This window comes from Polypterus senegalus, chromosome 18 (genome assembly GCF_016835505.1).
Source record: "Polypterus senegalus isolate Bchr_013 chromosome 18, ASM1683550v1, whole genome shotgun sequence".
In the NCBI taxonomy this organism is placed as follows: Eukaryota; Metazoa; Chordata; class Cladistia; order Polypteriformes; family Polypteridae; genus Polypterus; species Polypterus senegalus.
The window spans coordinates 14629199-14653604 of NC_053171.1; the positions used below are offsets into that span (position 1 = coordinate 14629199).

General features: G+C 37.7%; 1 protein-coding gene across 2 annotated transcripts in view; it reads right to left on the reverse strand.

Annotated features, from left to right (window-relative positions):
* LOC120518780 (coiled-coil domain-containing protein 9B) overlaps positions 1-24406 on the reverse strand; it is a 145634-nt gene that overhangs the window by 39111 nt on the left and 82117 nt on the right. For both annotated transcript variants that reach the window (XM_039741742.1, XM_039741741.1), the window contains exons 7-8: positions 17474-17523; positions 1450-1500 (exon numbers count right to left, since the gene is read on the reverse strand). In XM_039741742.1, coding sequence (XP_039597676.1) covers positions 1450-1500; positions 17474-17523 — 101 coding nt within the window. The remainder of the gene's footprint in view (positions 1-1449; positions 1501-17473; positions 17524-24406) is intronic.

Genomic DNA, 24406 nt, shown 5'->3' on the forward strand with positions numbered 1-24406 from the left:
ACAACAAAGTTAAAGAGAGAACACCGGTGGAAACTCTTTAAGGTTAAATTTTGCACAAGCACTAGAAAGTTTATCACACAGAGAGCCACAGACATATGAAATAAGTTACTAAGTAGTGTGGCAAACAGTGAGACTTTAGGGACCTTCCCTACAGATTTTATTTTTATTTTTTCTCCAGCCGTCTGGAGTTTTTTTTGTTTTTTCTGTCCCCCCTGGCCATTGAACCTTACTCTTATTCAATGTTAATTAATGTTGATTTATTTTGTTTTATAATTGTGTCTTTCATTTTTCTATTCTTTAATATGTAAAGCACTTTGAGCTACTGTTTGTATGAAAATGTGCTGTAGAAATAAATGTTGCTGTTGTTGTTGTTTAAAACTTGACTTGATTTTTTTTTTTCTTTGAAGAAATTAAGTGACTGGTATTGGTGAGTTTTGTTGGGCTGAATGGCCGCCTGTTCTCTTCACAATGTTTCCAAATGTTTAATTCTAAATGTACTCCGGCTCTTTGCTTACTATTTGTTTGTGTTGTCATTTTTCCCCCCCAAGGGCTTTCATTTCCGTTTTCATTTTGTTCTTTAAGGTCACAATATACGTTTTAATCATTGTGCATAATATGAGCTTATACAGTGCCCTAAACAAACACTAAGGAAGCTCATAAACAAAATATTCTACAACAGGAGTGTCCAACACCGGTCCTGGTGAGCCACAGTGGCTGCAGGTTTTCATTCTAACCCTTTTCCTAATCGGTGAGCAGTTTTCACTGCTAATTAACTCCCTTTCACTTCATTTTAATAGTACTGTTTTTAAGGACTCAGTCCTCTGAATTGATTAGTTTCTTCATTAAATTGTAGCAAAACAGAAATGAGATGTGAAACGATCAGACAGATGACCAGCTAAATTGGAACGTCAGACTCTAGCCAATTTCACTCCAACCAGTTTCTTAATGAGAAACCGATTCTTGCTGTTAATTAAAGCCATTATTGAATATCATGACGTGTTGCTGCTCTCATTCTGCCACAGCAGACTGTTGATTTTCTGTTTTACTAAGACCAACATCAAAATGTTTTGGTGACCTGAGCAGGCCAACATGACCGAGACCTTCACATTTCTTTAATTTCGGGTAAGCTGGTCATGTGCCGGCTTGTTTTGTGTCTCATTATTGTTTTATAATTAAAACCAAGGCAAAACAAGTTAATCAGCAGCAGAAACTGTTCACTAATTAAGAATGAAAACTTGCAGCCACTGTGGCCCACCAGGACCAGAGTTGGACACCCCTGTTCTACAAGAAGAAACTGGGGTTTTTATAAAAATCCAATATGCACACCCAACAAAGCTTATAACCTCAAACAGCAGTAAACAATATGGTGTTCTTAAAAAATGTAATAAATCTACAGAAAGAAGAGAGTCACCATATTTAGAAATATGTGTAACAAATGATAATACTCACCTTTTCCTTTAGGAGTAGAAAATCGCACACTTGCTTTTCGTGCACTCCGTCCTTTTGACAAAGCAAGAAAAATAAGTATGTCACATTTGAAAGACATACTTTTTGTAAAGAATGTAAAATAACCTGATGACATGCTGTATTTTCTAATTTAGTACATTTAATATCAACTGAAAAAAGGGTGCATGGCAACAACGTATTGTATTATGATATCACATAATGAGATTATGTAATAAATAGCATACAGTGTTAAAAATTTCACAGATGACAATTTAACATTTTTATGTGTCATGGTTAAAAACAAATATTACCAGACAACACTTTAAGCCTACTCTTAAAAATGGCACAAAAATAATGAATATGTAATGTTTTATTAAACATTTGGCCTGTTTTATTGAACTATAAAACAAACTTGTTAGGAAGGCAGGCTCTATTGTAGGAATGAATGAAGCTGGACAGTCTGACATCCATGGCAGAGCGACGGGCGCTGAGCAAATTCCTGTCAGTCATGGAGAATCCACTGCATCCACTGAACAGGATCATCTCCTGCTGTCACCGTCCTGCTCCACTGACAGACTGAGGAGACCCCACACTATGCGACTCTTCAATTCCACCCGGGGGGGAAACGTTAACATTATTTAAAGTTATTGTCCGTTTTTACATGCATTGTTATCACTCTTTAATTTAATGTTGTTCTTTATCAGTATGCTGCTGCTGGTGGAGTATGTGAATTTCCTCTTGGGATTAATAACGTATCTATCTATCGAATTCCTGTCATACGAGTTCTTTTAACTTGATCTATAAGAACTGTAAATGATTTAAATCAACAAAGTCTTAAATAAAACGTTCCTCTTCCTGGAGCACTAACTGGAAAGGAACTAATTTTGATATTATAATGCAGGCATCTATTTATTTGCCTTATAGCCACTAGTCAATGCATAAAGGTTAAACGGCTAGCACTTGCCATACATTCCTTACATAAGTCAGTTTGGAGAAAAGTAATACGACTTCTCTCTTGTCAAATTTGTGGATATTCTGCAAAATGTTTTTGCACTTAATTCTGTATGATAAAGCTCAGGAAAAAATGGTAGAAGTTTTTGCCATGCATCATTTTGCCATGAATGCCTTAAACATGTTTGAGTGCAACATGTACTGTACACCAAACAACGTCTGGGTCATTGCTGTGCATGAAATGCATTTCTTTCGCCAGGTGTCTTTTTCAGCCAGCATACACCTCCTGTAATCCCTTTGTGAATATTGGCACCATGATTTTTCTAATTAAAGCTAGTGGAATAATATTTAATTTTGTTGAGCCTATATACAGTAGGCGACCGATTGTTTTTTGGGGAGTTTTTCAAATTTTTGTTTTCCCCAAATGGCCTCCTCACCCCACTTTTTAACTAAACCATCATTTACCGGATATCTAGGATCTTAAACACTCTCATATTACTTACACTGATGTTTTGACATCTACTCTTTCACTGCTTTTTTTACACAAATGCCCCTTATTCACAGTTGACATTATTATAAGGCAGGGAGACCAAGGCAGATGCTTAGCATTCACTGTGCATGGAGAGGGTTCATGGCAGGTGTCAAGCACTGCAGCACATAATACGTTTTTACGCAATTAAATGAGTATGAAAAAAGAATCCACAATCTCAACCGGTGTACAGTATCTGTGATATGGTACATGGACACATTTCAGGGTCAATTTTACACACAATATATTCATAGCCTCTTGTTGAAATGAGGCAGCACATATTTAGAGGGAGATAACTACGTGCATCTTTATGTGTTTGCAAAAAGAGAAGCCAGCAAAGTGAACCTTTGATTGATGTCAGCAGATTTATAAAAGGTAGTTTGCAATTAAATTTGTTAAATTTGAATACATATACAGAGGTCTTGTGTACAGCATCTTATAAGACCATGACTAATTCTGACTGTAATGGGTTAGGTTAGAAGGTTTTAGGTATATTTTCATTTACATCAATTCATCATACACTTACAACTCATTTCTCTAACAAGTCATAGTCATTACCTCTTTAATTTAATATTGTTTTTTATCAGTATGCTGTTGTTGGAGTATGTGAATCTCCCCTTAAATACTAAATAAAGTATCTCTCTCTCTATCTAGCTATCTAGTCCAGCGTTTCTCAACCTTTAAGTATTTGTGACCCGAGTTTTCATAACAGTTTTAATCGCGCCTCCCCCAAACATTTTTTTGAAATGTAGATGCATATTTTATTATACCTACTTAACTTTTATCGACATTTATCTAACTCTATATTTATTGTTCTAATATCAGAATATAGTTTAAGTTAATTTGTTTTGGCTTCAACAGATGTTTTTTTCATATTTTGTTTGTCTTGTTTTCTTTTTTTCCACATCTTCGCGCCCCCCTTTTTGTTACTTCGTGCCCCCCTAGGGTGGCCCGCCCCACAGGTTGAGAACCACTGATCTAAATCAGCCAAAGGTTATCCCAGTAGCTTTTGCCATAAATTAGAAAGAAACAAAAAAACCCTGAATGGGCACCTGTGCATTTCAGGGCGGCAAGGACAGAATACTTAAAATACTGTCAACAAGGATTAAAGCAATTTTCAATCTCTAATACATACTGAACTAAAATATAGATATATATAGATATATCTTGATAGAGACATATAGATAGATCCATCCATCCATTTTCCAACCCGCCGAATCCGAACACAGGGTCACGGGGGTCTGCTGGAGACAATCCCAGCCAACACAGGGCACAAGGCAGGAACCAATCCCGGGCAGGGTGCAAGCCCACCGCAGGACACACACACAAACCACACAATGGGGCCTATTTAGAATCGCCAATCCACCTAACCTGCATGTCTTTGGACTGTGGGGGGAAACCCACACAGACATGGGGAGAACATGCAAACTCCATGCAGGGAGGACCCGGGAAGCGAACCCAATTCTCCTTACTGCGAGGCAGCAGCGCTACCCACCGTGCCACCCTAGATAGATATGTATTGCAGAGAAAGTAATATAACTATGTTTTTAGTACTGCTTAACATTGACATTTAGAACCACCTTGGCTATACTGTACCTTTACAAAAAAATACTTTAAAAAGTTTCAGCAAGTCTTTAAATTTAGTAGTAAGTACTGTTCTGCGGTGGGTTGGCACCCTGCCCAGGATTGGTTCCTGCCTTGTGCCCTGTGTTGGCTGGGATTGGCTCCAGCAGACCCCCGTGACCCTATTCGGATTCAGCGTGTTAGAAAATGGATGGATGGAAGTACTGTTGAATGTTTCAGTTAAATTTTTGATTTAACAAATAATCAAACAATTGTAAGAAGTCACCTTTTAACACAACCTAAAAGGCACAAACAAGCAAACTCTGGATGAATCTGTGCAACTCAAGTCTTACATCAACTGAAAGATTTTTTATCCAGTTATTAAACATATAAAATACATCAATTATTTTCTCTTTAGTCTAGTATGTACAAAAAAAATAACCTGAAAACACTTACAGAAAGTGGCTCATTTATAATTATAGCCTCATAAAATATTAATAAAACCTTGCTGAAATGCTGTTAGGGTCACAATGGCACACTCTGCTTAGTTCACTAATTGCTTTTAGTAAGCCATTAATGAAATCGACTACTACGGTGTGTAAGATTGCTGTCATATGCTGCATTTTAAGGTAATGGGCACAACAAAACGGACTTTCATTATGTTGCCATAAGCTTTGCCAGAAACCTTATGCTTCATAATCATACTAACCTGTGCACTTAAGCATTAAAAAAAAAAATCACCTTTATATACAGTATGTATGTATCACAAATGCTCTTTTCTGCTTAAATGTACTTCTCCAGTGCCTTCAACATGACAGCATTAAAGGCACAAATACAACTTTTGATTGGCATGCATCAGTCAAAATGCAATGATTCTGAAGTCTCATGCCTTTCAGTAATGCAAGTTTCTGGGTAAGCGCAATTTTTGTAACATATTATGACAGTCAGTAACAATTTGACAATTTTGGGATTGGCTCACTAACGTCCAGGTTTTACTTTTAATTCTCTGCGTTTTTCTCTCTCTCTTTTACTCAGATTAGCTCTTATAGGGAATGATTTCTTGCTATCCTCGGTGCTTTTCCCCAATTGTTTTATTATGTTTCCCTTTTCATTTACTTCCCAGTTTGAAGAATGTAATGGATCTGTATGGAGTCCTGTACGAGTTGTTTTTCAGGGCCTTACTGTTGGCATTTACTTGTAAAACAATTTAAAATCCATCTCCTTTTCTTTGAAAAACCTAGTCATCAACATGCTCAGTCTGAATCTATACATCACTTGTATTTTAATCCTAGCAAGTGTTTGCCTAAGAGTTTGGCTGCTGATCCCTTCTATCGTCTCCGCTCTATACATTCTCTGGTACTTTTCTTGACATGTTTTGGGATTGCTCCCACTTCTGGTTTGTGGTCTGCCATGTCGGAATCTAAGTCATTAGAACAAGAATAGGTCATTAAACCCAACAAGCTTGCAATCGTATTCACCCAGTTTTCGTTGGAAAGTCCCCAAGGTACTACTGTATACTATACTACTTGGTAACTTACTCCATGTCTCAATGGTTCTCTGAGAAGAATACTTTATATATAGCATTTCAATGAAATCTTCATTTTGGCCAGTTTCCAACTTTATGCCTATGTTTTAACTGAATAATTCATTTTAAAAGTAGCACTTGGGATCCTCTATACTAATTCCCTTTGTATTAAAAAAAATCTCCACTTAATTTCCTTTTACTTAAACAAAAAAGATTCAGTTTGGTAAAATATCATCAGAAAACACTACAAACATTCTTAAGCAAACCTTTTCACTATTCTAAACCCTTGATGTATAACACTCGTTTATCTTTATCACTCCAATGTTCTGCAACTCTCTCGACTTGTCTGCGTATGAGCTTCTGGTAAATTGCATAAAATGTGCTAATGTATATAAATAAACAGATTTCCTGAAAAGATACAAATTTGCTGTAAACCTAAACAGCAGTAAAAATCTACACCACAGGCAACATTCAGAAACTGATTTTTTAAATAAATTTCCAGCCACACTGTGGTATTACTGTTTATTTGATATTTCATGACATGTTTAGTGTGGAAGGTTAGCCCGGACATGAACAGGCGGACACAGAACGTTCCAAAACACACACGCTTTTTTTTTGCAAAGTTCCAGCCCACAACACAGTGCCCTGCATCAAACAGCCTAGTCCAGTCCGTGTCTCCCTTTTTTCGGACATCTCCTGCGGCCTTTACTCCTCTCCTCTGAAGCTTTGTCTTCTTCCTCCCGACTCTGGCTCATCTACTAGAGGGAGGCGGCCTCTTTTATAGCCACCCGGATGTACTCCAGGTGCTCTGCGACGGTCTTCCGGTGGCACTTGCTGGTGGCGGAAGTGCCGCATGAGTACCCGGAAGCACCCAGGGTGTCCCTGGAATTCCTTTCAGCAGCACTTCTGGATGTAGCGGCTCTCCACGGGCCCCAAAAGAGTTCAGCTTCCATGCTCTGTTCCCGTGGCCCCCATATCGACCAGGGTGGCTGCCCTCTTGTGGTCCAGGGGAGGTATAGTCCCTCTCCGGGGCGTGGGTCCTGGCCCTCAGCCACATTAGAAAATTCAAAACATAATCCATGTTTTAGTGAATCATGTATGCCTATGAAAACGGTGTAAATAGCCAATGTACATGTCAAGATCATAGCAACAGCCTCTTTTATAAACCTCCCGCTCTTCTGTGTACCATGAAACGTTCAGGAAAAAAATGTTTAACACCTGAATTTGTAGGTCAGAAGCCCTAAATAAATAAATGAATGAATGCAGTTCTAATGTAGCCTCTAGGGTGTCCTAAGGTTCCAAATTAGAAAATGACACTGCCACCCCTGGTTTATTGGAGGGAGGGAACCTACTTATAAAAATCAATCAAACTCTCCCCACACAGATCGTAATCAATTAAATGATTTGAATACAGGTGTTCTGATTAATTACTGGACGCAATAAAACAGTCACTTAAAGACAGTAATTACACTGTGTGCACAATTATTAGGCAAGTGAGTATTTTGACCATATCATCATTTTTATGCATATATTCCAACTCCAAGCTGTATTAACTTGAATGCTTATTGGATTTAAGCACGTCAGGTGATGTGTATTTGTGTAATGAGGGAGGGTGTGGCCTAAGGAGATCAACACCCTATATCAAGGTGTGCAGAATTATTAGGCAGCTAGTTTTCCTCGGGCAAAATGGGCCAAAAAAAAGATTTAACTGACTCTGAAAAGTCAAAAATTGTAAAAAGTCTTTCAGAGGGATGCAGCACTTTTGGAATTGCTAAGATATTGGTGTGTGATCACAGAACCATCAAACATTTTGTTGCAAATAGTCAACAGGGTCGCAAGAAACGTGTTGAGAACAAAAGACGCAAATTAGCTGCCAAAGATTTGAGAAGAATCAAACGTGAAGCTACCAGGAACCCATTATCCTCCAGTACTTTCATATTCCAGAGCTGCAACCTACCTGGAGTGCCCAGAAGTACAAGGTGTTCAGTGCTCAAAGACATGGCCAAGGTAAGGAGGGCTGAAACCCAACCACCACTGAACAAGAAACATAAGTTGAAACGTCAAAACTGGGCCAAGAAATATCTGAAGACAGATTTTTTTCAAAGGTTTTATGGACCGATGAGATGAGAGTGACTCTTGATGGACCAGATGGATGGACCTGTGGATCAGTAATGGGCACAGAGCTCCACTCCAACGTGGAGGTGGGGTACTGGTATGAGCTGGTATTTTTAAAGATGAGCTAGTTGGACCTTTTGCATTGAAGATGAACTCAAAATCAACTCCCAAACCTACTGCCAGTTTTTCGAAGACACTTTCTTCAAACAGTGATACAGGAAGAAGACCATGATTTTTATGCAGGCCAATGCTCCATCACTTGCATCGAAGTTCTCCACTGCGTGGCCAGCCAGTAAAGGCCTTAAAGATGAAGGAATAATGACATGGCCCCCATTCCTCATCTGACCTAAACCCTATCGAGAACTTGTGGGCACTTCTTAAAAACTAGATTTACGGGGGAGAAAAACAATACACCTCTCTGAAGAGTGTCTGGGAGGCTGTAGTCACTGCTCCACAAAAAGCTGATCATCAACAGATCAAGAAACTGACAGACTCCATGAATGGAAAGGCTTATGACTGTTATTGGAAAGAAGGGTGGCTATATTGGTCATTGATTGATTGATTTATTTTTTTTGAAATGTCAGAGATGTTTATTTGTAAATTTTGAGGTGTTTGTTTATTATTCTCACTATAGCAGATGAAAATAAACAAGTGAGATGGGAAAATTTTCATTTTTCCTTTAGTTGCATAATAAATCTGCACACTAATAGTTGCCTAATAATTGTGCGCACATATGTATTCCCCTGATGATGTTCACACTCACATTTCCGTTGTGAAACATTCAGGTTTCAGGTTTATTAACATTTTGGATTGACTGATCGCACTGTGTTTGTTCCATATTAAAATTAATCCTCAAAAATACAACTTGCCTAATAATTGTGCACACAGTGTATAATCTTTACAAGAAAGCAAATAATTTAATGCCTAACAAAACTGAAAAAAATAACTGCAACAAGTCTGAGCATTTACCGAGGGGTCCAATCAGCAAGGCAAGGATTAAAACCTGGACACCACATGACAAGCACAGACTAGGTGACTAACAAAGCATTTGTTGAAATACCAAAAAAAATCACAATTTACAACTTCTAGTAATACCCAGGGCTAAGCAAACATCTTACATACAACATTCAAACTAAACAATTAATCAGTTTAAAACCCAATAAAGCTATTAAAGTTTAATTAACCTAGTAGACTTCAATTTGATTATTAGAACAAACTAGAAAAACAAATAATCCAGTAGGACACACATTAAAATAAAAATAGTAATCAGCTAAATAACATATCAGATCAGTAGTACTATGGTGTTGTACCGTGTTAGCCACGTAGTGAGACGTCAAGCAAAATGTCACCTTTTATTGGCTAACTAAAAAGATTACAATATGCAAGCTTTCGAGGCAACTCCGGTCCCTTCTTCAGGAAAGATGTAATATTTGCCGATATCAAATCAGCAAATAAACTGTAGATAACAATAGATAAACAGAAGATAACAACAGATAAACAGTAGACAAACAGTAATCAGTCCTCTCTCTCAAGCCACTTTTGAGTAAGGTTCAGACATACAACGAGTTACCTAACATTTACTTGACCCCAGACTACAAGGTGCCGCAGTTCACCAGAGATTAACAATGGAGAATCATTAAATTGAACTACAAGGTCAAACTGTCTCTCCACAGCTCTACCACACGGCCTTAAAGACCTGTGTGGCATATGCCAGTCGTTTATCCCGGCCAATACCCCCAGGCCGCCAGATGGAGCCCTCCCTGCAGCATGGAGGTGCCCCGAAGACCAGCAGGGAATCGTGGACAATGGAGTTTTCATCCATAGCCCTGCTGGATACAACAGGTTCTGCTAGATGGAGCTGCAGGGAGCAGCAAAGACTATTATTCGCCCTACACCCCAGAAGTACATCCGGGTCACATGGACAAAGGGAATGACATGCTTCCGGGGGGAAGAAAAGGACTTTTTATCTGACCTGGAAGTGATAAGGAATCATGGACTGAAGGATGAGAAACACTTCCGGGTCAGGAACTATAAAAAGGACTCTGGGAACTCCCAGACGACGAGCTGAGCTGGGTGGAAGGGTGGCAACGGGTCTGGGAATGGTGGAGAGTTTATTGTGATTGTATTGGAGAATTTAATGAGTTTTGTGGAGAGGAGGGTGCTTTGTGCACTTTGTGTTAATAAAAAGTCAACTTGTTGGACTTTTACCTGGTGTCTGATGTCTTGGTCAAGGGTTCAAGGGAGTGATAGCGCCCCATATCTGTCACAGCTGTCATAACTATTTTAAAATACTCCTGGGTCCCAGTGTTCCCGGTCTGCACCTGGTACTCATGCGTGTAAGATAGGACTCATTCTTGAACTGTCCCCAAACTGAGAATGAATGCCAAGGAGGCCAAAGAAATAGTAAAAAAGGATGTTTAATAAAGTACACAAGAGAGGGATGAAAAGAAGTCTCAAAAAGTACAAAAGCAAAATAACAACCCAACCATGATGCCTTCCTACAAGGGTTACTCACCCTTTATCAAGGTGAATGGCTACCTCACTTCCGAGCTCAGTACTTAAAAGCTATTTTCTTTCTCCTCTTTCTTTTGAGCTCTTGCCTCTTTTCCTCCTGATAGCAGAATCACTGTCCTGACTTATGTCCTAATTCCATATTTCTTGGCTAACAAATGCAAAGGAACTTTAAAGTCCTATTGAGGGACCACTTCTCTGAATATATGTGCTCTAGTTGTCCTAGACTCATCTTCCTTGAGCTTCCTCCACAGGACCCAGGCACTTGTATTACCCTGAGCCACAACAAATCTTTTATGGGACAAACATCCCCCAGATAGGCTGACCTACCCATTGTGCACCTAGAAACTTTTTTTTAAACACAAAGGAACCGCTTCTAGCTCTCTAGTTGTCTCAGCAACTGCCAAAAATCTCTCAGTTCCCACTGTCTTACTCATATGCAGTACCTGGTCCTATGAAGTAACTAGTCAGCTAGATTACTGTAACGCACTCCTCTCAGGACTACCCAAAAAAGACACAAATCCTTTGCAACGAGTGCAGAATGCAGCTGCTAAAATCCTAACTTGGAAAAGAAAATCCGAGCACATTTTTCTCCAGTTTTGATGTCACTACATTGGTTGCCTGTGTCATTCAGAATTGACTTTAAAATACTGCTTATGGTTTACAAAACCTTAAATAATCTCACTACATCTTGTATATTGGAATGTCTGACATTTTATATTCCAAATCGTAACCTTAGATCCTCAAATGAGTATCTCCTTAGAATTCCAAGAGCTAAACTTAAAAGAAGAAGTGGTGAGGCGGCCTTCTGCTGTTACGCACCTAAAATCTGGAATAGCCTGCCAATAGGAATTCGCCAGGCTAACACAGTAGAACACTTTAAAAAAACTGCTGAAAACACATCACTTTAACATGGCCTTCTCATAACTTAATCCTGATACTCTGTATGTTCAATATATTATCATAACTATTCATGGTGGCTCTAAAATCCATGATAACCCCTAATCTCTCTTCTGTTTCTTTTCCCGGTTTTCTGTGGTGGCGACCTGCACCACCACCACCACCTGATCAAAGCACCCTGATGTTCCTACATTGATGGATTAAAAGTCCGAAGTCTACATGACCATCATCATCATCAAGTCCTTCCATGAGAACCATGAATACAAAGAGGACTGTTTCATTTATGTTAGATAGAATGCCCAGAGGGGGCTGGGTGGTCTTGTGGCCTTGGGACCCCTGCAGATTTTATTTTTTTTCTCTCCAGCCGTCTGGAGTTTTTTTTTCTGTCCTCCCTTCACATCGGACCTTACTTTTACTCTACGTTAATTGGTGTTCTCTTATTTTAATTCTTACTTTGTCTTTTTTTCCCCCTTTTCTTCATCAATGAAAGCACTTTGAGCTACATTATTTGTATGAAAATGTGCTATATAAATAAATTAAATAAATGTTGTTGTTGTAACTACACCCAGTGCGTATTACTCAGGATAGCTCCTGCCCTTGGTGGCATTTCACCTCCTCCTTTGTTATAATGATGGGCGAAAACACTGCCAAAGCCTATTACCTTCATCTTGTCAAGAAATAATAATGCAGCAATTCCTGACTGGGAATTTCACTACACACTGGACATCACCAGGATTGAAAAGACTTGCCAAAAGTAACATTTTATCTTCTTCAACTCATTTTCAAATGTTTTTATTCAAATTAAACTGATACATTAAAGAGTGAGTTTGCAAAGAAATGAACTGGTATCCAGTCCAGTTTTAGCATTTGGTTTTTATTCCTCTTATACCACTGCTATAAAAATGTAAACTTCAATTATTATGAGCATGTTAAAAAAGGGAATAAAAGCCTTTCTGCAATCAACACTTACCTCATCCTTTTAACAGAAATGCTACATTACATACAGTAGAAGCTTTTATGGAGTGGAGGAGGTTGGACTCTTTAACAATGGTGTGCACTATGTTATGCAATCATTCTTTCATCTTATTTCTATTGCTCAAAATTGCAGTCCACATCTTTCCATGATTAATTCCAGGTGGTTTTGATACTCTATACACGACTTGTCAATTAATCTATATTTTAGGTAGTGCCTTCCAAAAAGCATGCCACCAGGGAGTACTTTATAAAAGCAGCACAGTAACAAAGTGGAACAGAAATATACTTTTTTAATTCACACTAAAATAATCAAACAGCTGAAACTGCATTCAAAATTAATAGGTAGCAGAGAGCAAAAATTAATAAACAGCCGTCTAGAGTCAAAGTCAGTGCAGCACATTTAGAAGAGCCGAACTGAATAAACATAAAACTGTCTGACCAAAAAAAGGCAGAGAACATGAGAGCAAGTGCCACATAGTTGCATGATGAGCATTCACTAAAAGTTTCATAACAAGACTTATAGCGAGAAGGAATCAGAAGATCAGTTTTAGCTGTTTTACATGAGGCAAACAATGATGTCAAGTGGCAGCCATGAGTAGTTCCATTTCAAAAAACAGGGCTGGAATTCGGGGTAATCATTTCTGGCTTGTGGTTAACACTGCTGCCTCACATCTCCAGAACCCTGTTATTAAATTGAATTTGTGTGGAGGTCAGTTTATTTGGACACTCCAAATTGGCCTGTTACAAGTTGAGAGTGTGAGGGGTGTGAGTGCGCCCTGAGATGGACTGGTACCACCTTCAGGTTTGGTTGTACCTGATAAACGCTCTGTCTAAAATGAACCTGCAGTAGAATAAGCAGGTTTAAAAAGGATGGATGGATGTTGAGTTGAGGATTATAATCAAAAGAAAGTCACACCCTCACAAAAAGACATTTTAGAGCATATTGCATTATTAAGTGAAACACAAAGAAACAAGTAGGTGCAGCCCACTTATAATAAATATCAGAATAGAGGGAAAAAAAGCACCATAAATAAAATGCTGGCAGGTTATTCTGCTCTTTTCACTTCACTGATATTTTCATATCCTATTAAAATTGCTGCTTTATATTAGAGCACTTTACCCTGGCAGATTCTTTCTGACTTTTCATTGCGTCTCACACAGCCACTGCTACAGTAGGTGGGTGACAAGCGTTCAAGTACTGCTTTCACTTCCTGTTTCGTTAGTTGAACATGAGCATGTTCATGATGAAAGGCCAATATTTCACAACATTACTTATATTTTGTTGTGAATATAAAGACTATTGCCTTGCCACATAAGAAAAAACAAAGACATCCATGTTCTCTGGGAACTACAGTAAATAAAAGTATGATGCAAAACAATGAAGTAGGACCTACTGAATACAAGACAGACAGTGTGACAGAAAAAAGGCTAACAAACATTTGTAACATGAAAATTTTATACATTACTTACATAAATATTTTGTACAATACACATTGTATCAAATACAATTTCTGCTAATTGTACACACTGTTTAACATGGCTGCCAACATGGGAAAGGCACACTTGGATGTACAGGACAAAAGGCTGTTATAATAATGCTGCCGTGCAGAAGAAAGTTGCATTGGCACAATTGTGCCAGTAATGAATCAAACAGAGAGTGCAGGTGGCAGAAAACCACATGTGAAACAAGTATGGACCACATGATAAGCATTTTATCACCACTGTGTGTGGTGAATGAGTCACTGGAAACTTATTTCCGAACACTTAGACAAATTCACCTTACAGTACCATGTAACAGATTTGCTGTTATATGTTACTGTTTCAGGGCCTTGAAGCATTTTCCCATATGGAGAACTTCTCAAAGTTATAACTCCTATCATCTCCGTCTAATTTCTTAGGGTCCAAATGGATGCTATGGATGCTACAAATGCTAAGCCAACCTTTGCCTCTTACACAGCCACAGCATTCCTTACCAACCCTAGTAAGAAACTTCTTCTTCTGCTGCTTTCAGCTGCTCCTGTTAGGGGTCACCACAGTGGATCACCTTTTTTCACATCCTCCTGTCCTCCGCATCTGGCTCTGTTAAACCCACCACTGCATGTCCTCTCACACCACATCCATCAACGTTCTCTTTTCCTCTTACCTGGCAGCTCTATCCATAGCATCCTTTTCCCAATATACCCAGCATATCTCCTCTGTACATGTCCAAACCAATGCAATCTTGCCTCTCTGACTCCAAATCTATCCAATCTGAGCTGACCCTCTAATGTATTAATTTCTAATCCTGTCCACATTCGTTACATCTTTAACTCTGCCACCTTCAGCTATGTCTCCCGTTTTTTGTCAGAGCCACCATATCCAACTCATATAACATAGCTGGCCTTACTATCATCGTGTAGACACCTTCCCTTTCATTCTTGCTGGTATCCATCTGTCACAAATCACTCCTGACACTCTTCTCTAACCACGCTACCTTGTCCATACTCTTTTTTACTGCTCTTCCACACTCCCTGTAACTATTTGCTATTGATCCCAGGAATTTCAATTCATCCACCTTCACCAGCTCTACTCCTTGGATCCTCATCACTCCTATGACCTCCCTATCATTCACACATATGTATTCGGTCTTGTTTCTACTGACGCTAATTCCTTTTCACTCTAGAGCATATCTCCACCTCTCCAGGGTTTCTTCGACCTGCTCCCTACTCTTGCTACAGATTACAATGTCATCAGCAAACATAATATTAGCCCGCAGTCCCTGTGGACTCTCGTCTGCCAACCTGTCCATCACTATTGCAAATAAGAAAAGGTTCAGAGCTGATCCCTGATGTAATCCCACCTCCATCTTAAATGCATCCGTCACTCCTACTAAAGACCTTACTACTGTCACACTTCCCTCGTACATATCCTATACCACTCTTGCATACTTCTCTGCCACTCCCAACTTCCTCACAACTCCTCCCTAGGTACCCTTTCATATACTTTCTTCAGATCCACAAAGACACAATGCAACTCCTCCTGGCTTTCTCTATAAACGTCCATCAACACCCTCTGAGCAAACATTGAATCTGTGGTTCTCTTTCCTGCCATGAAAGCATACTGCTGCTCGCTAATCATCACCTCCCTTCTTAGCCGAGCTTCCACTACTCTTTCCCAAAACTTCATGCTGTGGCTCATCAATTTTACGCACCTGTAGTTATTACGGCTCTTCGCATCCCTTTTATTCTTAAAAATCTGTACCAGTACACTTCTCCTCTCCTCTCTTTGGACATCCTCTCACTTTCCAAGACTGCATTAAACAATCTGATTAAAAACTCCACTGTCATCTCTCCTAAACACCTCCTATCTTCCACAGGTACAGTATGTCATCTGAACCAATGGCCTTTCCATTCTTCATCCTCTCCATAGCGGTCCTTACTTCGTCCTTGCTACTCCGTTGCATTTCCTGATTCACAATCCTCACATCATCCAACTTTCTCTCTCTCTCTCTCTCTTATTCTCATTCTCTTCATTCATCAGCCTCTCAAAGTACTCTTTCAATCTGCTCAACACTCTCCTCACTTGTAAGTACGTTGCCATCTTTACTCTTTATCATTCTAACCTGCTGAACATCTTTCACAGCTTGGTCCCTCTGTCTAGCCAATATGTACAGGTCCTTTTCTCCGTCCTTAGTGTCAAACCTCTCATACAGCTCATCATGCCTCCTGTTGTTGTCATCAGCACTGCTGACTGTGTAAAGGATTAAATATAGAGTATTTATAATTTTCTACAATTTACTTGTATTTCTAGGTTGTAACATTGTTTTCTACATTACATTTAGTACTTTTATGTCCTGCGTACTAATACATAAAAAATGTGATTTCACCTATTATTTATTAAATGCTGTGGAGAGGGTTTCATACTGTAACATTTTCAGACACCCATGGAAAACTCTGCTACCATCCTTTCCTGGATTTATCTCTAATGCTTGTTAAAATGGTAGTAATTTTTTCAAATATATGTTACACTTTCAATTGAGGCCCTTCATGATTTGCTACATATTGCTTTATCTTCATGAAAAATATGTGCAGGGAGCACAGAGAAAGACAATTTTAACACTAGAATCCCTGAAGCCTAAGAAAAAACATACTTCCAGGCCACGTTAAATTCCCTCACACCTCCTCATCAGCATCTTTTGTTTTGCAAACATGTCGATCAGCGCAAGCAGCCTGCTCTGCCATCCCCCACTGACGCAGTTTTAGTCGTACACAAAGTTCTCCCAGCTCAAGTCTGTTTATCTGGGTGTGAGGTACCTTGAATTTTGTAGGGTAAATAATATATCGTTATTTGGGATACATACATTTCATGTGTGTTCCAAGTCTTCAACAATCTGTGTAAATGTAGGATGACAAGAAATGCTGAACACATAACTAGAAGAGAAAGATTTTTCATGTTGTACGAATAACTGGCTAAATGCTGACGTGAAGTGTATAATGTGTGAAAGACCAAATATCAAATAAACCCTTTCACAAAAGAGACAGATAACACAAAACAGGTGCGAATTTAACCAAAATCAAAAGTGTTTATTTGATATTTGGTCTTCAGGCTACACACATTATATTGTGCTACTTCCTACAATTTTCAAAGTGTAAACAACAGAAAATATGGCTACATTTTGAACCAGTTAAATACCGAAATGTATTAAAATATGGATTGCAACACTTTCAATGATTTCAAAAGTACAGCAGTGGGGAATAGTTTAGCTTGGCTATACTGTATGTAAAGAGGGTTTTAAAACTGAATAACTTTACTTTTGAACAATCAATAGTTGCAAACAAAGCTTGGGGTTTGCACACAGAATTAGTGATATAATGAACCCATGTGTTAGATTTCTTGAGAAGGAAATTCAGGGCTAAGAAATTATCTTCAATCTTAATGTACTGGAAGCTCTTACTGTGTGTTTTTGCTTTATTATTTACCTTTAGTTAGGTTTTCAAGGTTGGCATCTTCTACATCTTTCTCTTCAAACCTATACAACATATAAAGACATACACAAAATCAGAAAAAAAAATACTAATAAAATCACAGGTGAAATTACCCTTTCAACCTGCTTAGCTAAAGGCATATTTGTTTTACTCAGAACCTACAGTCATTTTTCTCCTGTGATGTCACTGAATCATTTAAACACAGATGCTCATGCCTTAGCTCTTTTAAAATGCATGAGATTAAGAAAATTTTAAACAAACAATTGAAAATGATGTTTAACTTTACTTTTAATGTTAGCTTTATTATTTAGAATGAATCAATCATTACAAGGACCGGTGGGTAACGCTACTTTCACACAGATACAGCATTGTGTGTTTAAATTTTACACCGGGTTGCTCATAAATATCTATGTCAGGGGTCTCCAAGACATCGCTGGTAGCTCGCCACCCCTTTCCAAGTAGCGCACCAAAGGGTTAATGAATCCTACATAAATTCGAAAACTTGATTAGTCAGAGGTGGGTGATCTTTCCAAAAAAATCATATCACGAGCCACAATCTGAATTGCAATCTCTCTTTTCAAAGTGGCATACACTTAAGAGAATATCCAGACTCAAACTCATCAAGACCTAAGTAACACTTTATTTTAAATATCAATCAAAGTTGAATTAAATTGTTGTCTCGTTCGCTAGCTCAGTGGAGTTAAGGAACACACCCTGAAGCTGGCGGTGACTGAGGAGGGCCCCTACGTTTCTTGGATTCGCACAAATAAATCGGTACCACAAGCAAACTATGATACATAGCGAAATGAGAGAAGTTGCAAAATCAAGCAGAATGTTCAAGCAAATTATAGAAAAAAACCCGATCTAAATCCATTAAGTAGTTCTCTCGTGAAAAGCAGACAGACATACAGACACTGATTTTATATCTTAGTAAACTTTCAAAATAATGTGCAGTTAACGTCTCAACAGCATCCTCAGAATTTCTGGAGCTTAGTAGAGCCTGATGACTATAAGAATCTTCACCAAGCAGCTCTGAAAACATCGGATTTGTTTGGGTCTCCATACCTCTGTGAGTCTGACATGAATGTCATGAAATCGAAGTTCAGAATAAGACTGACAGATGAACATTATAATGACTCCATCAGAGTGAACCTGAGGGGCTCCACTCCACCACACACCTGCCTCTCTTGTCGACACATGCAGTGCCAATCATCTGACTAACTAAAAAACACATCATACATGCAACTGGACCTGCAAATAAAGTGAAACAGTGACATGTGACAAAATGACAAAGGAGAAATATTTGTGTATTTGTATTAGCATTGTTCTGACAGCATTCATGTTTTAATTCAATAGCGAGAGATACACTAGAACAGGGGTGCCCAATGTGTCGATCGCGATTGACCGGTAGATCGCGTTGCATTAAAAAAAAAATTTTTTTTAACATTAGTTTATATATCCTCCCTATGGCATTGCCACTTGATTGACATACAGGGCGGCCAGTCTGAGATCTCTTCTCTTCTAACACACTGGCCATCCTGCACGCACGATCAAACTAGCTAGCTAGCTACTGCAAAACTCTATCTAAGTGATCTAGTTAGCCTTCCAATTTTTATCGGCTAAAGAAGGGATTTAAGAAAAAATTGTTTTGGGAAGGGTATGGGCTGGATGTGGAATTGGAAGAGGATTTTTTTTCCTCACAATGTCACAATCGAAGTGCGTTTGTCTGATCTGTCAATCTATCATTGCTATTCCAAAGCAGGACAATGTGGAAAGGCACTTTCGAACTGTTCATAAAAACTACGAAACTGACGTCCTTCCAAAAAGCGATCTGAGAAAGAAAGGAGAAGGAACTAAAATCGCAGTTAATGGGACAGCCGCCATTTTTCACTAGGCTGCATTCGAAAACTCCTTGACTGCATTATTCGGCTCTGCTTATTTATGTGACTCAGTCTTTTCCCACATGAAGATTATTAAATCCAAATACTGTAGTGACCATAAATGTATTGAATTGTTATTGTGCCATAAAGGTTATTCAGTTAAGCAAGGCACGACAAAATATATGTTTTGATGTCACTACACTGGTTGCCTGTGTCATTCAGGATTGACTTTAAAATACTGCATATGGTTTATAAAGTCTTAAATAATCTGCTCCATCTTATATATCGGAATGTCTGACACGTTATATTCCAAATCGTAACCTCAGATCTTCAAATGAGTGTCTCCTTATAATTCCAAAAGCTAAACTTAAAAGAAGTGGTGAGGCGGCCTTCTGCTGTTATGCACCTAAAATCTGGAATAGCCTGCCAATATGAATTCGCCAGGCAAATACAGTAGAGCACTTTAAAACACTGCTGAAAACACATGACTTTAACATGGCCTTTTTATAACTTCACTTTAACTTAATACTGATACTCTGTATGTTCAATTCTTCATAATAACTATTCACAGTGGCTCCAAAATCCATACTGACCCCTACTCTCTCTTCTGTTTCTTTTTCCGGTTTCTTTGTGGTGGCGGCCTGCCACCACCACCTACTCAAAGCATCATGATGCACCAACATTGATGGACTGAAAGCCAGAAGTCTACGTGACCATCATCATCAGGTCCTTCCATGAAAACCCTAAATACAAAGAGGACTGTTTGACTTATGTTAGGTAGATTGCCCAGAGGGGACTGGCGGTCTCGTGGTCTGGAACCCCTACAGATTTTATTTTTTCTCCAGCCTTTGGAGTTTTTTTGTTTTTCTGTCCACCCTGGCCATCGGACCTTACTCTTATTCTATGTTAATTAATGTTGACTTATGTTTATTTTTTATTGTGTCTTCTATTTTTCTATTCATTTTGTAAAGCACTTTGAGCTACATTTTTTGTATGAATATGTGCTATATAAATAAATGTTGATTGATTGATTGATTGACAAAATATATGTTATGTATACTAGGCTGACCCGCCTTTTAAGTTGACCACTTCTTAAGGCAATTCAATATGAATTGAAAAATTTGATATTTTATACAAACTCATTAATTTGGTTATATTGCATTTGAGCGGTATTACTTTAATACTTGTAGTTTGTTATTTTTGTGATGAAATTTAAACTTTTTTCTATATTGAGGTCGCCCTTTTGAACCCCCCTGATATTTACTACGCGGTGAGGCATTTGTACTCCATCAACATTAATTATTTCCAGAGACATAATTTTGTCTATTTTTCCAGCGCATCGCACACAAAAGCTGCAAGTAGTAAGTCTGTGATAAGCGGAATACCGCTACGCTTTCCACTCACGGGACGGAAGGACAATCCCGGCAAATATATATATATATATATATATATATATATATATATGTATATATATATGTATATATATATGTATATGTACACACACACACACACACACACACACATACATATATATATATATATATACACATATATATATATATATATATATATATATACATATATATATATATATATATATATATATATATTTTATATAGAAGGATAAAGTATACTATGTGTATACTATATATATATATATATATATATATACACATACATACACATATATATATATATATATATATATATATATATACATACATATATATATATATATATACACATACATACATATATATATATATATACATATATATATATATACACATATATATATATATACATACTATATATATATATATATATATACATTGGCACCCTATATATATATACCCAGGATATATATATATATACTATATATATATATATATATATATATATATATATATATATATATATATACATATATATATATATATATATATATATATATATATATATATATATATATATATATATATATATATATATATATATATATATATATATATATATATATATATATATATATATATATATATATATATATATATATATATAAAGCATTTTTAATGTAAGTAGATCATTTCAACCTGGTCATTTTAAAAGCAGCTCACAAGCTGAAAAAGTGTGGGCACCCCTGCACTAGAAAATGCATACAGACATACAAAATGCACTTGCAGGTGAACTAAATATTTTTGTGATGTTTTAATGTGCTATTTGTCTTTGATGTTCCAGTGTTTTTGTCTTCTGTTGTCTGTTCTAAGGTGGGTGGAAAAATTAGTCAATTAGTGAAGCCTGTGAATTAAAAGAAACCATGCGCCCTACAGAGGCAAGTTGTTTTCATAGAAATCATTTTGAAAACATTGATTTGTATTTTAAGTGCATGTCAGCACTTTCTTACCCATGTAAGGTAATAACTCATTGTGGGCGAGTACAACTAACGCCTTATCTTAAAAGACGTAGAAAAATGCTACAGTAAGGCAGAATGTACAAAACATGAAGAAACAAGCAGCAGAAAGGGGCTGAATGCTGTGTTCTTGACGCTACTGGACTTAATGTATTAGTATATGCATAATTTGCATTGTAAGCACTATTATCTGAGAAGTTTAATCAGAGGATAAATTGGTGTTTGGGTGATGGGATGTGAAAATTTAAACTCCTGTCTTTCGAGTTAGGGGCACAGCAGTTTTATTTTTTTTGTTGCTGCTCTTCCACAGCCCTTAAGGTAGCCAGTTCTGAAAAGCAACTCCATTTTTGAAGCTGTGCACTAATGATACTTACTGTCAGGAATTATATAACTCTAACATGCCAGTGAATTAAAATCATGTCAAAATTGTGCATTTGAATTTACTTTAACAAATAAGGTATCCTAATTATCAACTAGCCTTTTTTAAAAAAACAACAGAACAATTTTACATGGCATTTGCAAACATTACTTTTGATGGCATGTTTATTTATATAAATATTTTAATTAACTTTAATTATGATCAAAAGATGTTAAAAATTCAATGTGTTTTGACACATTTTGAAACGCAGCACATTTAAAAATAACCCTGAGCCTCTTGATTCTCTCACTTTGGTTGCTGATTATTCCACATTTTCTTCGTCACTGAAAGGCCAAGCCATCCATAAAAGGAAAGGCATTCTAGCAGGGCTAAAAATACCACACCAAAATGTATTTGACAATGTACTGGAGAAAACGTCAAAGTTTCTTGTGAAGATAATCCCAGAGATTTCTGCCATGCTGAATAACTTGCTAAAAAATCCAAACATGTCTCAGAAGTTTTTTTTTTTTTTGAACGTGAATAGTGTGGGTAGATACGGACCCATATTAGCAGAACGTTGCAAAGATGGTATTTACAATATAATACACAGAGCACTAGGTCCTCGTCACATAATTATAATAGTTTTATTATAAGGCTTGTTAGAGGGATCTTGTCCAGGCAGAAGCGAGAGCAAAGAATGGGCCAAAATGGGACAGACTATTGTCACAGGGTATGGTAATACAAGCACCTCAAAAATGGCAAAGAAGGAAAAAACACACTAAATTTAGCAAAAGAAATGTCACTTGGCTTAGGTTATTAATGCTGATATAACTTCTTGGACCAACAGGCACAAACGGAATACATCAGCCTCCTCAGATAAGGCTGATCAAATAGGAACAAGGACAAAGTTTGTGTCTGTGACTCAGTTCTTTGCTCTCCAGTTGTGCCCTTGTGGCCATGCTAAGAGAAAAGGTCTAAAGGTTGAACTTCTTGAAGAATACCAACAAAACAGAACTCAGAATGTTAATCCTGTGTGTTAGAAATACAGTTTACGTGCAATCAAATGAACTTATTCAAATCTAACTAATAAAAATGACTCCAATAAACGATTCAATTCCATATCTATCTTTCTCTCTTCTTCTTCATTAGGCTGCTCCTGTTAGGGTTGCCACAGCGGATCATCTTCTTCCATATCTTCCTGTCCTCTCCATCTTTCTCTGTCACACCCATCACCTGCATGTCTTCTCTCACCACATCCATAAACCTCATCTTAGGCCTTCCTATTTTCCTCTTCCCTGGCAGCTCTATCCTTAGCATTCTCAGCGTCTCTCCTCTGCACATGTCCAAACTAAATCTATCTTTCTCTCTATATACAGAATATTCCAGCTCTACCTTCAGCTCTAATTTTGGGTTTTAGCTTCTTTTTCTGGTTAATTACATTTTCAAAAGGACCTTGTTCTAGTGCTCACATATTGAATTTGTACTACACTGTATGTATAGATAGATAGATAGATCTAAATCCGTATATATGTAAATATAGAATCATATGCATGTTAGAGAATCACCTTCCAGGCTCATCGGAGGTATGTACTTCCAAACTGGGACAGGAGGGGGCACTGTTGCTAACAGTACTGTCTCTTTTCTCATCCACAGCGCTGAGAAGATGCCCATGTGGGTAGCCGACTCTGGCCATTCCTTTCGGAGCTCTCTAAAAGCTGACTGTCCCCAGAAGATGGGGGCACACTTGGACTAGAGCTGACTGCAGGACAGAGCTCCACCACGCCAAACCTGCTCTACTGAGCAGCTCTGATCTCTTTCAAGGCCACCATTGCCTACGGTTTTTTTTTTTCTTTTGTACCATCACAGGCTTTTTTCTTTCTGTGCCTAAAGCAACAAATTATACGGGGTGACCCAGCAGACACCCAGCAATTTTAGGACTTTCCGAATCTTACCTCAACCACAATAGCAAAAAAAAAAAAAAAACAAGTATGTCTGCATTCAAGTTAAAGCATAAATCACAGTGATGTAATAATTATTGATTCAATACACTACATGCCTCATCAGTCATTACTGATAATGGATAAAAGGCACCTGACATTGCACAAGTGGACAACACTTAAAAGTAGTCCTTCACTTATGGGAAATGCTGGAAGCTCTACATTTAAGAAATTTTAAGCATAAATTATGCAGAACTCATTTATGGCATTTCCCTACCGCAACAAATAGCCCACTGACTCGTTTTTTATGCTTTCTTAAATTGTGGTGATAAGACTTATTTT